The sequence below is a fragment of the Anomaloglossus baeobatrachus genome, chromosome 4 (assembly GCF_048569485.1).
Source record: "Anomaloglossus baeobatrachus isolate aAnoBae1 chromosome 4, aAnoBae1.hap1, whole genome shotgun sequence".
NCBI classification, from domain to species: domain Eukaryota; kingdom Metazoa; phylum Chordata; class Amphibia; order Anura; family Aromobatidae; genus Anomaloglossus; species Anomaloglossus baeobatrachus.
This window is the reverse complement of record NC_134356.1, coordinates 597,084,598-597,098,141: the sequence shown is the minus strand read 5'-3', so window position 1 is coordinate 597,098,141 and position 13,544 is coordinate 597,084,598. Positions and strand designations below refer to the sequence as shown.

Genomic DNA, 13,544 nt, shown 5'->3' with positions numbered 1-13,544 from the left:
CTTACCTGGCAGCCAGACTGGCTTGCAAAGTCTCCTTAAGGAGAATAGTGTTCCCCCGTGGAATTTTAGGGGCATTGCAGCTATAAGTCCCCTTACCTGGCAGCCAGACTGGCTTGCAAAGTCTCCTTAAGGAGAATAGTGTTCCCCCGTGGTCCCCACATAGCTTTCTCATGAGCCAGATCAGACACCCCCATACTTTGCACTGACGAGGGGCAAGCACCCCGAAACACCGTGTCTGCAAATTGGGATTCTGATCTGGCTTATATATCCTGAGTCATATTGCAAAGGATTGTCAAAAATCCACTTGTGACTTTTAGGATCGCTACTTCCAATAGGTGGCGCTGTGCTAGAGTTTGTCTCCTTTACTGGAGAGACAATTTGAATATTTCCCAGAGGGGCATTGCAGCTATAAGTCCCCTTACCTGGCAGCCAGACTGGCTTGCAAAGTCTCCTTAAGGAGAATAGTGTTCCCCCGTGGAATTTTAGGGGCATTGCAGCTATAAGTCCCCTTACCTGGCAGCCAGACTGGCTTGCAAAGTCTCCTTAAGGAGAATAGTGTTCCCCCGTGGTCCCCACATAGCTTTCTCATGAGCCAGATCAGACACCCCCATACTTTGCACTGACGAGGGGCAAGCACCCCGAAACACCGTGTCTGCAAATTGGGATTCTGATCTGGCTTATATATCCTGAGTCATATTGCAAAGGATTGTCAAAAATCCACTTGTGACTTTTAGGATCGCTACTTCCAATAGGTGGCGCTGTGCTAGAGTTTGTCTCCTTTACTGGAGAGACAATTTGAATATTTCCCAGAGGGGCATTGCAGCTATAAGTCCCCTTACCTGGCAGCCAGACTGGCTTGCAAAGTCTCCTTAAGGAGAATAGTGTTCCCCCGTGGAATTTTAGGGGCATTGCAGCTATAAGTCCCCTTACCTGGCAGCCAGACTGGCTTGCAAAGTCTCCTTAAGGAGAATAGTGTTCCCCCGTGGTCCCCACATAGCTTTCTCATGAGCCAGATCAGACACCCCCATACTTTGCACTGACGAGGGGCAAGCACCCCGAAACACCGTGTCTGCAAATTGGGATTCTGATCTGGCTTATATATCCTGAGTCATATTGCAAAGGATTGTCAAAAATCCACTTGTGACTTTTAGGATCGCTACTTCCAATAGGTGGCGCTGTGCTAGAGTTTGTCTCCTTTACTGGAGAGACAATTTGAATATTTCCCAGAGGGGCATTGCAGCTATAAGTCCCCTTACCTGGCAGCCAGACTGGCTTGCAAAGTCTCCTTAAGGAGAATAGTGTTCCCCCGTGGAATTTTAGGGGCATTGCAGCTATAAGTCCCCTTACCTGGCAGCCAGACTGGCTTGCAAAGTCTCCTTAAGGAGAATAGTGTTCCCCCGTGGTCCCCACATAGCTTTCTCATGAGCCAGATCAGACACCCCCATACTTTGCACTGACGAGGGGCAAGCACCCCGAAACACCGTGTCTGCAAATTGGGATTCTGATCTGGCTTATATATCCTGAGTCATATTGCAAAGGATTGTCAAAAATCCACTTGTGACTTTTAGGATCGCTACTTCCAATAGGTGGCGCTGTGCTAGAGTTTGTCTCCTTTACTGGAGAGACAATTTGAATATTTCCCAGAGGGGCATTGCAGCTATAAGTCCCCTTACCTGGCAGCCAGACTGGCTTGCAAAGTCTCCTTAAGGAGAATAGTGTTCCCCCGTGGAATTTTAGGGGCATTGCAGCTATAAGTCCCCTTACCTGGCAGCCAGACTGGCTTGCAAAGTCTCCTTAAGGAGAATAGTGTTCCCCCGTGGTCCCCACATAGCTTTCTCATGAGCCAGATCAGACACCCCCATACTTTGCACTGACGAGGGGCAAGCACCCCGAAACACCGTGTCTGCAAATTGGGATTCTGATCTGGCTTATATATCCTGAGTCATATTGCAAAGGATTGTCAAAAATCCACTTGTGACTTTTAGGATCGCTACTTCCAATAGGTGGCGCTGTGCTAGAGTTTGTCTCCTTTACTGGAGAGACAATTTGGTCTTTTTGAGTCTTTTTTGACGAGGCGAATTGGGACCTGCCCGGTCCTCGAAAGGACCGATAACCAGACTGACCCTTCCTCTGTTGGGGTTTGTTTTGTCTGTGTTGCGGTAAGGATGAGTCCTTACCCTTGGAGTGTTTGATGATTTCATCCAAACGCTCTCCAAACAATCGGTCACGAGAAAAAGGCAAATTGGTTAAGCACTTCTTGGAATGAGAATCTGCTTTCCAATGTCTCAACCACAGGGCCCTACGCAAAACAACGGAGTTGGCTGACGCCACTGCCGTGCGGCTTGTAGCGTCAAGAACAGCATTAATCGCGTACGACGCGAATGCCGCCATTTGCGAGGTCAATGGTGCTACCTGCGGGGCAAATGCACGTGTGACTAAGTCGACTTGCGCAAGCCCGGCTGAGATAGCTTGGAGTGCCCATACGGCCGCAAAAGATGGCGCTAATGACGCTCCAATCGCTTCATAGATGGATTTCAGCCAGAGCTCCATCTGCCTGTCAGTGGCATCTTTAAGTGCCGCTCCATCTTCAACTGCAACCAAGGATCTAGCTGCAAGCCTGGAAATTGGAGGATCCACTTTTGGACACTGGGTCCAACCCTTGACCACCTCAGGGGGAAAAGGATAGCGTGTATCTTTAAGCCGTTTAGAAAAACGCCTTTCAGGATAAGCGTGGGGTTTCTGGATTGCGTCTCTAAAGTCAGCGTGGTCCAGAAAAGTGCTTAATGTACGCTTAGGGTATCTGAAATGGATTCTCTCGTGCTGCGAAGCTGACTCCTCCACAAGAGGAGCTGGTGGGGAAATATTTAACATCTTATTGATGTTAAATATAAGATCATTAACTATGGCGTCACCATCTGGTGTATCTAGATTGAGAGCGGTCCCAGGATCAGAATCCTGATCAGTTACGTCCGCCTCATCACCCATAGATTCATCTCGCTGGGATCCTGACCATTGAGATGAATGTGAAGGCCCGTCATAGCGAGCCCGCTTAGGCTGCCCGGGGCCATCGTCCGAGTCAGAGTCTTCACCCTGAGGTGTATGTGCCCGTCCCGGAGCTTGGAGGTAACTCAGCTGAGGGGGACCAGGGGGCAATGATTGCACAGTGTCCGTGGCCTGAAGTACAGGCCTAGCTCGCAATGTGTCAAGAATTTGTGACATAGTGAGAGACATTCTGTCAGCAAAAGCTGCAAACTCAGTTCCTGTCACCTGGACAGCATTCACAGGTGGTACACCCTGGGTCACGTCCAGCAGAGGTCCCGACTGTGCAAGCGCCGCAGGGGCCGAGCACTGCCCACAATGGGGGTCCGTGGAGCCTGCCGGTAGAAAAGTCCCACATGCGGTGCAGGAAGCATATAATGTCTGTGCCTTGGCACCCTTGCGTTTTACGGACGACATGCTGCTGGCTCTCTGCAATGTGAGAGAGTCTATAGCCAAAGGGCGACCAGCGCTATGCAATACAAAGTATTTGTAGAAACAAAATACTAAGAATACTACTGGCACAAGAGGGGGTGAGCCCTGAGGGCTGCTTACCGCCCGCTGAATAGCGGGTAAGAGGCGCAGATTCCTTGTCTGGGTCTCCCCGGCTCCCCTCTGCAGCTCAGCGTGTCAGCAGGAATGGCTGCCGGCGTCTGTGGAGAGGGGCGGTCCGTGGGAGTTCCTAAACAAAAGTGCGGGAAACAGTGTCCCCTCTGTGCCGATTGTGAGGGCTGGAGTATGTAAAAACGACTCCAGCCCTCGGCGCTGATGCACTGACCAGCGTCCCGCCCCTCTCCTGACTGGCAGGTCTGGGGGCGGGAACGAACGGAAGCAGGCCGCAAAAGCCGGGGACTCGAGTTATCAGCGCGGCCGCCGTAAAAGTGCGGCCCGCGCTGAAGTCCCCGGCGCACCACAAGTGCCAGCCGCGCCGCAGTCCCAGCGGCCGGCGCGACCGATTCCCAGAAGTGTGCCTGCTTCAGCGAAGCTGAATGAGGCCATGGCACAAGCGCCGCAGCGCTGATGTCCCCGGCGCACTACAACACCCAGCATGCTGCGGTGTGAGCGCCAAATGCACGGGGACACAGAGTACCTTGAGGAAGCAGGGCCATGTCCCTGATGTACTCCGCTCCATCCAGCATCTTCTCCAGGGGCTGTAGATGGAGCACGGTCTCAGTGCCTGGAGACCAGTAAATCCCACTTCACCCAGAGCCCTGTAAAAAGGGATGGGGAAGGAATCAGCATGTGGGCTCCTGCCGCCGTACCCGCAATGGGTACCTCAACCTTACAAACACCTCCGACATACAGTGGGGTGAGAAGGGAGCATGCTGGGAGCCCTGTATGGGCCCTCTTTTCTTCCATCCGACATAGTCAGCAGCTGCTGCTGACTAAAAACAATGGAGCTATGCGTGCGTGTCTGACCTCCTGCGCACAAAGCTAAAACTGAGGAATCCGTACTCCTACGGGAGGGTGTATAGCCAGAAGGGGAGGGGCCTTACACTTTTAAGTGTAGTTCTTTGTGCGGCCTCCAGAGGCAGTAGCTATACACCCACTGTCTGGGTCTCCCAATTAGGAGCGAAAAAGAAATTATATAGACATAATCATAATGGCAATAATACTCACAGCCACTCCAGCATGGAAACTTGTCCCACAACCGATGAGGATTAGTCTCCGACATCTCTGGATTTCTTTAATGTGATCCTTCAAACCTCCCAAATTTACTGTAAAAACAGAATAATCATTGTAAATGGGTTTCTAGCAGAATACTGAGTATATACCCCTAATAAGCAGGGCAGAGTACCAACAGTTCACAATAGCCAATCTGTCAAAGTCAGGAGGTCACCAAGATTAGGATAAAGGCTCAAGCCATACCACCCCCTTCCCCACGAGTATTAGACTAACATTGACAGAAACAACCGATATTAAAGAGGGTTGGTCCACAGTTTGGAGAAGACGGATGGGGGTAGTTCCTTTCCCAACTGTCCCATGCTAGTTTCCAGGGTAGACAAGGACCTGGCATGTCTGATTTTGGATGTTTTAAGCACTTTGAAGCAGATGACCGCACTGTTTGACAGCCAGAAGGAAATAGGTGGATTTACTGCGCTGTTGAAGAAGATCCCAAAGAATTCCCAGGAGAGGAGATGGATTATGTCATCTGACTTCATCAGGACAAACCACATGCTAGGATCTCCTACAGAAGAGCCAAAAGTCCACCTATTTTCTACTGGCATCTGTTTATTTTAACCCATGGACTGCAGCAGCTGATAATTACTCTTTATTCTTTGTCATGTGGTACAAAACGTAACCAGTTGAGCATCTCCCTGAACCTTTATGTCCCTCTCCACTGGATAAAACCCTATTGCACTTTTTGTTCCCCAGCATATTTCTGACTTGTTTAGCAGCGGCTTTCTCCTCTCTGCCTGTTGAGAACACATGAACGCTCATCCTGACCTAATGCTCCTGTACATAAAGCTGTCCGGAGAAAGAGCTGTCTGATAGTTGGATGAATTTGTATGGCTTAAAGAGGTATTCTCAAGTGGTGTCCTGAGCAGCTCACAGTTCTGCAGTCTCCTCACTTCCTGGTTGCTCCTACAGTGACAGTTGTGGTCAGTTTCCTTCTTCTGCGGTCATTGTTCTGATGTCTACACTCTATCATTATATTTACATTCTGAGATAAAGGAGAATTGTTCTGGAAACTTCTGGGGTGGGAGTATTGTAAGGGCGGCACGGTGGCTCACTGGTTAGCACTGCAGCCTTGCAGCGCTGGGGTCCTGGGTTCAATTCCCACCAAGGACAACATCTGCAAGGAGTTTGTATATTCTCTCGTGTTTGCGTGGGTAACTTCCGAGTTCTCTGGTTTACTGATGGGGAATTTACATTGTGAGCCACAATGGGGACAGTGTTGCCAATGTATGTAAAGCGCTGTGGAATTAATAGCGCCATATAAATGAATAAATATTAATATTATTGTAATAATGCAAGAAGGAGTGAAGGAAGCAGCAAACTGCTGTATAGAAATCAATGGGCTGGGATGTTAAGAGTTAACTCCTTCTGGAATGTAGTGCACACACAAGCTGTACACCAAGATAATGGAATGTAGTGCACACACAAGCTGTACACCAAGATAATGGAATGTAGTGCACACACAAGCTGTACACCAAGATAAAAGTTCTCATTGTTGGAGAAGAACAATTAAAACAGCATGAAAATGAGCACCTCTGCTATGGGTTTGCATTTTTATCTAACTATACAAATGTCATAAAATGAGAATAGCGCATTACGAAAACAGTAAACTTGTTTTACCCGTCAGGTCGTCAAAATTCACTCGTCCTCTCATGGTGTTGACGACAGACTCCGGCTGCTCAAATATTTCTTTCTGCATGAAGGAGCTGAAGTTGCCTGTAAATCATACAAAAATAAATAAAATCTGTGAGTAGTCATTATCCTGCAAACAAGCCTTCTTGCAATGCTTCCCATTCCATATAGTAGAAACTAGATTCATTCATTCATACGTCCTAAACTCACTTCCTAATTCAAGAATTACTGCTCCAAACTTATGGCCTGACACCTGCACGTCTGTCCTCCACTAAATAACCACGGCTATTCTCCTCTCATTTTATAGCCGTTGACATCACACCCCATTGTGCTGCACCTCTTTCCTGCATCTCACTACCACGCCCTACCCAGTAGGGTACAATGGTTCCCTTTAAGGTACACCCATTTTGATGGGGACTCATCCCTGACCTTTTCGTCTTCTACTTGTGTCATCAGACAATTCTAATGTAGCATCTAATAGTTCATGGGTTGTTTTTTTTTTTTTAACCCTTAAAAGCTTAACAAGAATGGTTATTTCATCCAGTATAGAAGCACTTACTAAAGTGTCAGGAAAATCAAAAAAAGCCTCCAAAGACTTGAGAACATGACTTTGAGGAGTAGGATTGTGAAGTTTTTCTCAGTATAGTCGTAGATTTATGGAGTTGATACACACGGCACTTCTGGGGGGGTGCACAAGTAGGGTCCAAAACCACCTCAAGGAGATGTAGAAACTTGGCACTCAAGATCAATGTGAACAGTGTTTTTTTATTGTGAAGAATTTGTAGGACCAGCACAAGCACAGACGTTTCAGTCTAAAGACCTTCATCAAGGTGCTTGCAGAGGGTCCTCAGAAAGTATAGTAGCGTGGCGAGCGGTGTAGCTGGGTATGACGTGGTGTCCACTGCTGTCTATGTGGCACTCAGACAGCGGTGGACACCACGCCATACCCAGCTGCAATGATCACCATGTTACTATACTTTCTGAGGACCCTTTGCGCACACACTGATTAAGGTCTTTTGACCGAAACGTCTGTGCTTGTTCTGGTCCTACAAGTTATTCACAATAAAAACCACCATCCACATTGATATTGAGTGCAAAGTTTCTACATCTACTTGAGTCGTAGATGGAATGGCAAGTCGACGTTATGTACCCTTAGTTGTACCAAGCAATATGAGCCGTACACTTACCCTTCATGATCTGCTGCAGCTCCATCTGTAGAGTCTGAATGGCGCGTGCTGGGTGATCTCCGGCACTTCTCTTAATGCGGTGAATGGAGAGACGACCGTCCACGACAGCAGCCACATCATCGTCTTCAAGGTAGATAACTCTGTTGGTGTGCTCAATGACAGCACTGCAACATAAAGCATTGTGTGGGTTTATTGTGCCTTATGCTATTGGATATATCAGTAGGGCCCATAGTTACAGTATATCACAAAAGTGAGTACACCCCCCCACATTTTTGTAAAAATGTTATTGCTTCTGTTCATGGGACAACACTGAAGATCTGACACTTTCATACAATGTACAGTAGTCAGTGTACAGATTGTGTAATAGCGTACATTTGGTGCCCTCTAAATAACAACATACAGCCATTAATATCTAAACACTTGCAACAAAAGTAAGTACACCCCAAGTGAAAATGACCAAATTGTGCCCGATTAGCCATATTCCCTCTGGGGTCATGTGACTTATTAGTGTTACAAGGTCTCAGGTGTGAATAGGGAGCAGGTGTGTTACATTTGGTGTGATCGCTCACACCCCCTCTCATACTGGTCACTGGAATTCAACATGGCCCCTCATGGCAACGAAGTCTGAGGATCAGGAAAAAAAAGAATTGTTGCTCTACATAAAGATGGTTTAGGCTATAAGAAGACTGCGAACACCCTGAAACGGAGCTGCAGCATGGTGGGCAAGACCATATAGTGGTTTAACAAGACAGGTTCCACTTAGAACAGGCCTCACCATGGACGACCAAAGAAGTTGAGTGCATATACTCAAGAGTCATATCCAGAGGTTGTCTTATGAAAATAGACGTTTGAGGGTTGTCAGCATTGATGCAAAGAGTCAACCTGTCAGCGCTCAACCCATATACCGCATGCTTCATAGCATTGGTCTGCATGGCTGTGGTCCCAGAAGGAAGCCCCTCTTAACGATGATGCACAAGAAAGCCTGAAAACAGTTTGCTGAAGACAAGTAGACTAAGAACATGTATTACTGGAAGCATGTCATGTGGTCTAATGAGACCAAGATAAATATATTTGGTTCAGATGGTGTCAAGTGAAGGCAGCAAACCAGATAATGAATGCAAAGAAAAGTCTGTCTTGCCTACAGTCAAGAATGGTGGTGGGAGTGTTATGGTCTGGGCCTGCATGACTGCTGCTGGCTGTGGGGAGATACAGTTCATTGAGGGAACCATGATTGCCAACATGTACTGTGACATACTGAAGCAGAGCATGATACCCTCCCTTTGGAAACTGGGCCGCGGGGCAGTATTCCAACATGATAACGACCCCAAACACCTCCAAGACGACAACTGTATTGCTAAAGAGGATAAAGGTACTGGACTGGCCAAGCATGTCTCCAGACCTAAACTCTCTTGAGCATCTATGGGGCATCCTCAAATGGAAGGTGGAGGAGCGCAAGGTCTCAAACATCCACTAGCTATGCAATGCGGTCATGGAGGATGGAAGAGGATCCAGTAGCTCCTGTGAAGTGTACCGCCCCGCGGACTCGGCTGCGACCACCGAGCCGCTCGGATCCGTGCTTATACTGCGGGTGGTAGTTCGAGCTTCTCACGGACCCGGGGGTCATGTCGCTCTGCAAGGGAGTTGGCGCTACACGCGGGGATTTGGAATGACAGTTCGTGATGCCACCCACGGATTGTGGTGATTGTGGACACCACCGCTGCGGTGAAGGTGCGGGGATCCCGGGAGCGGTGTAATGGCGCAGCTAGGTGTTGACCCCTTCGTGGGTAGGGGTGGTTGGTCCCGGGGCCCGGTAGGAGAGGGCCGGGGTGCAGGGTGAAGTGTCGTGGTGCGGTGCCTGATGGCACTGGTGTACTCACTCTGACACAAGACACTGGAGTCTCTGGTAAACCAAACAGAGTGATGAACCGGCTGCAGCTTCTTCCAGACTAGGTTGGTGGTTTCCACCTTTCTCCTGCACCTCTGTGTAAATGTTTTGACTCCTGTGCATAGACACCAGTAGTCCGCTCCCCGACTGGTATATGCCGCAGGAGCCCGTTTGCCCTCAGACGCTGGCCCTTTGGGTCTCTATGCCTTGGCGGTGGCGTTACCCGGTATGGTTGGGCTGTTGTCTTCTAAAGGGACTTGTGTGGGTTAGGTCCTTAAGTCCAGCCTCAGTCCAGCAATCAGTTGATTCGACTCGGCCCTGTCGATTCAGGGCTTTGTGCTGGGTCTGAGTACCCTGCCTGGTGCTCCGGTATCCAGTTGGCTCCCCGGTTCGGTTCCGGTGGGTCACTACCCTGTCCCGGTCCCTTACGGTTCCACCGGTCGTATTCCCGGTCTCCTGCAGGCGGCCCCCACCGTCTGCCTCCTTGCCAATGTTGACTGGGGCTCCGACCCAGTCACCAGCTAGTCTCTTCTCAGGGCACGAACACAGAACTGCCCGTGACCTCGACTGCTCTCCACTTGCACTTGAACTAGGCTCGACTAACTGTTTTCCCGCCTCCAGGCCTGTGAACTCCTCGGTGGGTGGAGCCAACCGTCTGGCTCGACCCCCCCCTGGTGTGGACATCAAACCTGGAGGGTGGTGACAAGGGTTTTGAGTTTGGCTGGTGTTACCTAACCGGGAAGGGGGTGTGGTGTGGTTATGTGTCTACGTGGGACGACCTGGATAGTCCAGGGTGTCACAGAAGCTCTAGTGAACTCCATGCTCATGAGTGTTAAGCCAGTGCTTGAAAATAAATGGTGGCCACACACCATTGACACTTAGGGTGTACTCACTTTTGTGGCAAGTGGTTTAGACATTAATGGCTAGGTGGCTCAGTGGTTAGCACTGCAGTCTTGCAGCGCTGGGGTCCTGGGTTCAAATCCCACCAAGGACAACATCTGCAAGGAGTTTGTATGTTCTCCCAGTGTTTGTGTGGGTTTCCTCCGGGTACTCCGGTTTTCTCCCACATTCCAAAGACATACAGATAGGGACTCTAGATTGTGAGCCCCAATGGGGACAGTGTTGCCAATGTATGTAAAGCGCTGTGGAATTAATAGCGCTATATAAATTAATAAAATTAATTATTATTATTATTATTATTATTATTATGTGTTGCGATATTTAGAGGGCACCAGATTTAGGCCCTGTGCGCACTGGAAAACGGAATTTTCTTAAGAAAATTCCACAGGGTCTGAAAGATTACCGCACCCGCTGTAAAAAACCGCGGCAAACCGCACCCGAAAACCGCATGCGGTTTGCCACAGTTTTGCCGCATGCGGGTTGGTACATGTGTTTTATTGCATTCAATGCAATAAAGCACATTGAAAAAAAAAAAAATTCCTTCTGAGATAAGATAGTAGATAGATAAATAGACAAATAGATAGAAGAATAGATAGAGGACAGATCGCTGCATTTCTCCCGAGCGGTAATGTGTGTTCACATTATTGGCTGTGGGAAATGCCCTGTGGTTACCTCTGCTGTCTCGCTGCGAGGCTGCATTTAGCAGTGTGTCAGTCGCGGCTGGATGCAAAAATCGCAGGACGTGGATTATGCCGGAGTTGTGTGTTTCGGGGGGTTAATAAAACACAAATAAGCCACCTCCATAAAGGATTTTTTGGTGTGTGTTTTTTCACTTTACTTACGGGTTGATCATGTCAGTTGTCTCAGACACTGCCATGATCAAGCCTGGATTTAGTGGTGGCGATCTGCCGCCATTAACTCCTTATTACCCTGTCTGCCACCGCATCACGGCAACAGGAAGAGCCGGGGACACTCCGCTACTGCCGCATAATGTATGCGACACTCCCGGGGCAGCTGTGGGCTGATATTCTCGGCTGCTGGAGGGGGGGGCATTAACCCTGTCCCTCGCCCTCCCCAGCCTGAGAATAGCGGGCCGCCGCTGTGTGTTTACCGCAGCTGGACGGTAAAAATACAGCGGAGCCCACGTGTTTTTTTTCTATATTTCCGTTTCATTTGTATGTGTATGCTATATTTCTGTGTGTGAGTGATGTGTGTTTACCATGTTTGTGTCTGTGATCTCTGTGTGTTTACTCTGCTCTGCTTCCTTTTCCTGTCATAATGACATCACTTCCCTGCAAACCGCAGGCAGCGATGAACATTAGCGCAGGTAAACCGCAAAATACCGGAGCGAATAACGCAGGAAAACGCAATGAACCGCACAGAATTTGCTGCCTGCGTTATTCCACGATTACATTGCAGTTAATGGAGTGAAATCCCGCAGCGACGTGCGGAAAAGAAGTGACATGCAATTGTTTTTGCTGCGGGAATCCCGCAGCAAAACATGCAGCTGTCAAATTCCGCATAGTGCGCACAGCATTTTTTTTCCCCCATATGTTTTGCTGGTGATTCACTGCAGAGATGTTATGAACATAACATGCAGCAAAACCGCAGGAAATCCGTGGGAAAAAAACGGCAAGTGCGCACAGGGCCTTACACTGTTATACAAGCTGTACACTGACTACTTAATATTGTGTCAAAGTGTTATATTTTCAGTGTTGTCACATGAAAAGATATAATCAAATATTTACAAAAATGTGAGGGATGTTCTCACTTCTGTAACATCAAACTTTGTACACAAAGCACCCAAAGGGCATAAGATCTATATATGAAAGGATAGACGTGTTTATCGCATTTGATCATGGAGTCTGTTGAATCCTTGAATTGTCCGATAGACGTGTGTCCCAATTCTTTTTATACTTTCAGTCTATCACTGAATTCTGGTTTCTCATCGAGTCCCATTACAACAGGTATATAAAATCCAGCCCCTCATCCTGCCATCTGCCTTAACCATCGTGTGAAAAAAAAAATGGTTCGTCACCTATGTAACCAGTCAGATCATTAAATTACCGTATTTTTTTGGATTATAAGATGCACTTTTCCTCCCAAAAATTTGTCTTAAAATCCGAATATAGCTTACCGGGAGGTGGAGAATTTGCGGGGGGCTCTCTTTGCCAGCTGCCGCTCTGTGCTGGCGCCCGGCTGTGCGGACTGCGGTGATTGTGTGGCGAATGTCCCAGATGGTCTGTCCGAGGTCCGGGCTTCCAATTATGGCGCCCGGAGTCGGCGCATGCGCAGATGGAGCTCTTGAATAAGAGCTCCATCTGGTGCCGACAGAGCATCTGGGACATTCACCGCACCAGCCTGCTCCACCACACAACCATCGCAGCTTCCGCTGCTAGCACTGACCCACCACCACTGCCAGCACAGCCTCTGCCTCCTGTGACCCCGCTCCACCACCACTGCCACCCCCCTCCGGTAAAAAAACATCGGAGTATAAAATGAACCCCATATTTTTATTTTACCTTTTTTCTTCTCTAAATTTGGGATGCGTCTTATAATCCGATGTGGCTTATAAAACGAAAAATACGGTAGTTTCTTCCCAAATATTCCCCCACATCACCTATCAATGGTATTATTGAAAAGTGGAAGTGTGACGCCCTGGGCAAGCCAGGGGTCACAGGTCATAACACCACCACACCCTACACCCCGGATAGGTACACCGAAGCTACCCAAAAATCCTTGTTGCCTTCCTCCAGGGGCTGATGTCCACACCAGGGGGTGGGCCAGGCGGTTGGCTCCGCCCACCGAGAAGTTCACAGCCCTGGAGGCGGGAAAACCAGGCAGATGAGTTTTAGTGTGAGTTGGAGAAGGAAGTGGTAGAGGAGCAAGAGAGAGGAGTTAAGGTGGAAGAGAAAGTGACAGTTGAGAAAGCCTGAAGTTGGTCCGGGTGTGTGCCCCGGACTGAGACAGCAAGGTCAGCAGACGGCGGTGACCGTCTGCAGGAGAGGCTGATCGGAGGTTGCCGAAAGGACCGTGGACGGGTGGTGGCCCGGCGGTACCGGAGTGGTATACGAAGAGAAGCCAGAACCATTGGCAGGGGCCTTTCGGATCCCGGCAAGGCTAGGAGTCGCCGTGAATTTGCCAAATCCGTTAGTTGTTTGGAGACCCGGAGGTCCCCTTCACTAAGTCCCGATTGAAGGCAACAGTCCAACCGTGAAGGGGAG

At 48.9% G+C, this 13,544-nt stretch overlaps 1 protein-coding gene across 1 annotated transcript in view; it reads right to left on the bottom strand.

The window, feature by feature from the left end:
• The window catches only part of GFPT1 (glutamine--fructose-6-phosphate transaminase 1), a 91,157-nt gene that overhangs the window by 24,620 nt on the left and 52,993 nt on the right, over window positions 1–13,544 (bottom strand). The window contains exons 10-12 of the mRNA XM_075346170.1: window positions 7,536–7,699; window positions 6,337–6,432; window positions 4,657–4,754 (exon numbers count right to left, since the gene is read on the bottom strand). Of these exons, the coding sequence (XP_075202285.1) occupies window positions 4,657–4,754; window positions 6,337–6,432; window positions 7,536–7,699 (358 nt within the window). The remainder of the gene's footprint in view (window positions 1–4,656; window positions 4,755–6,336; window positions 6,433–7,535; window positions 7,700–13,544) is intronic.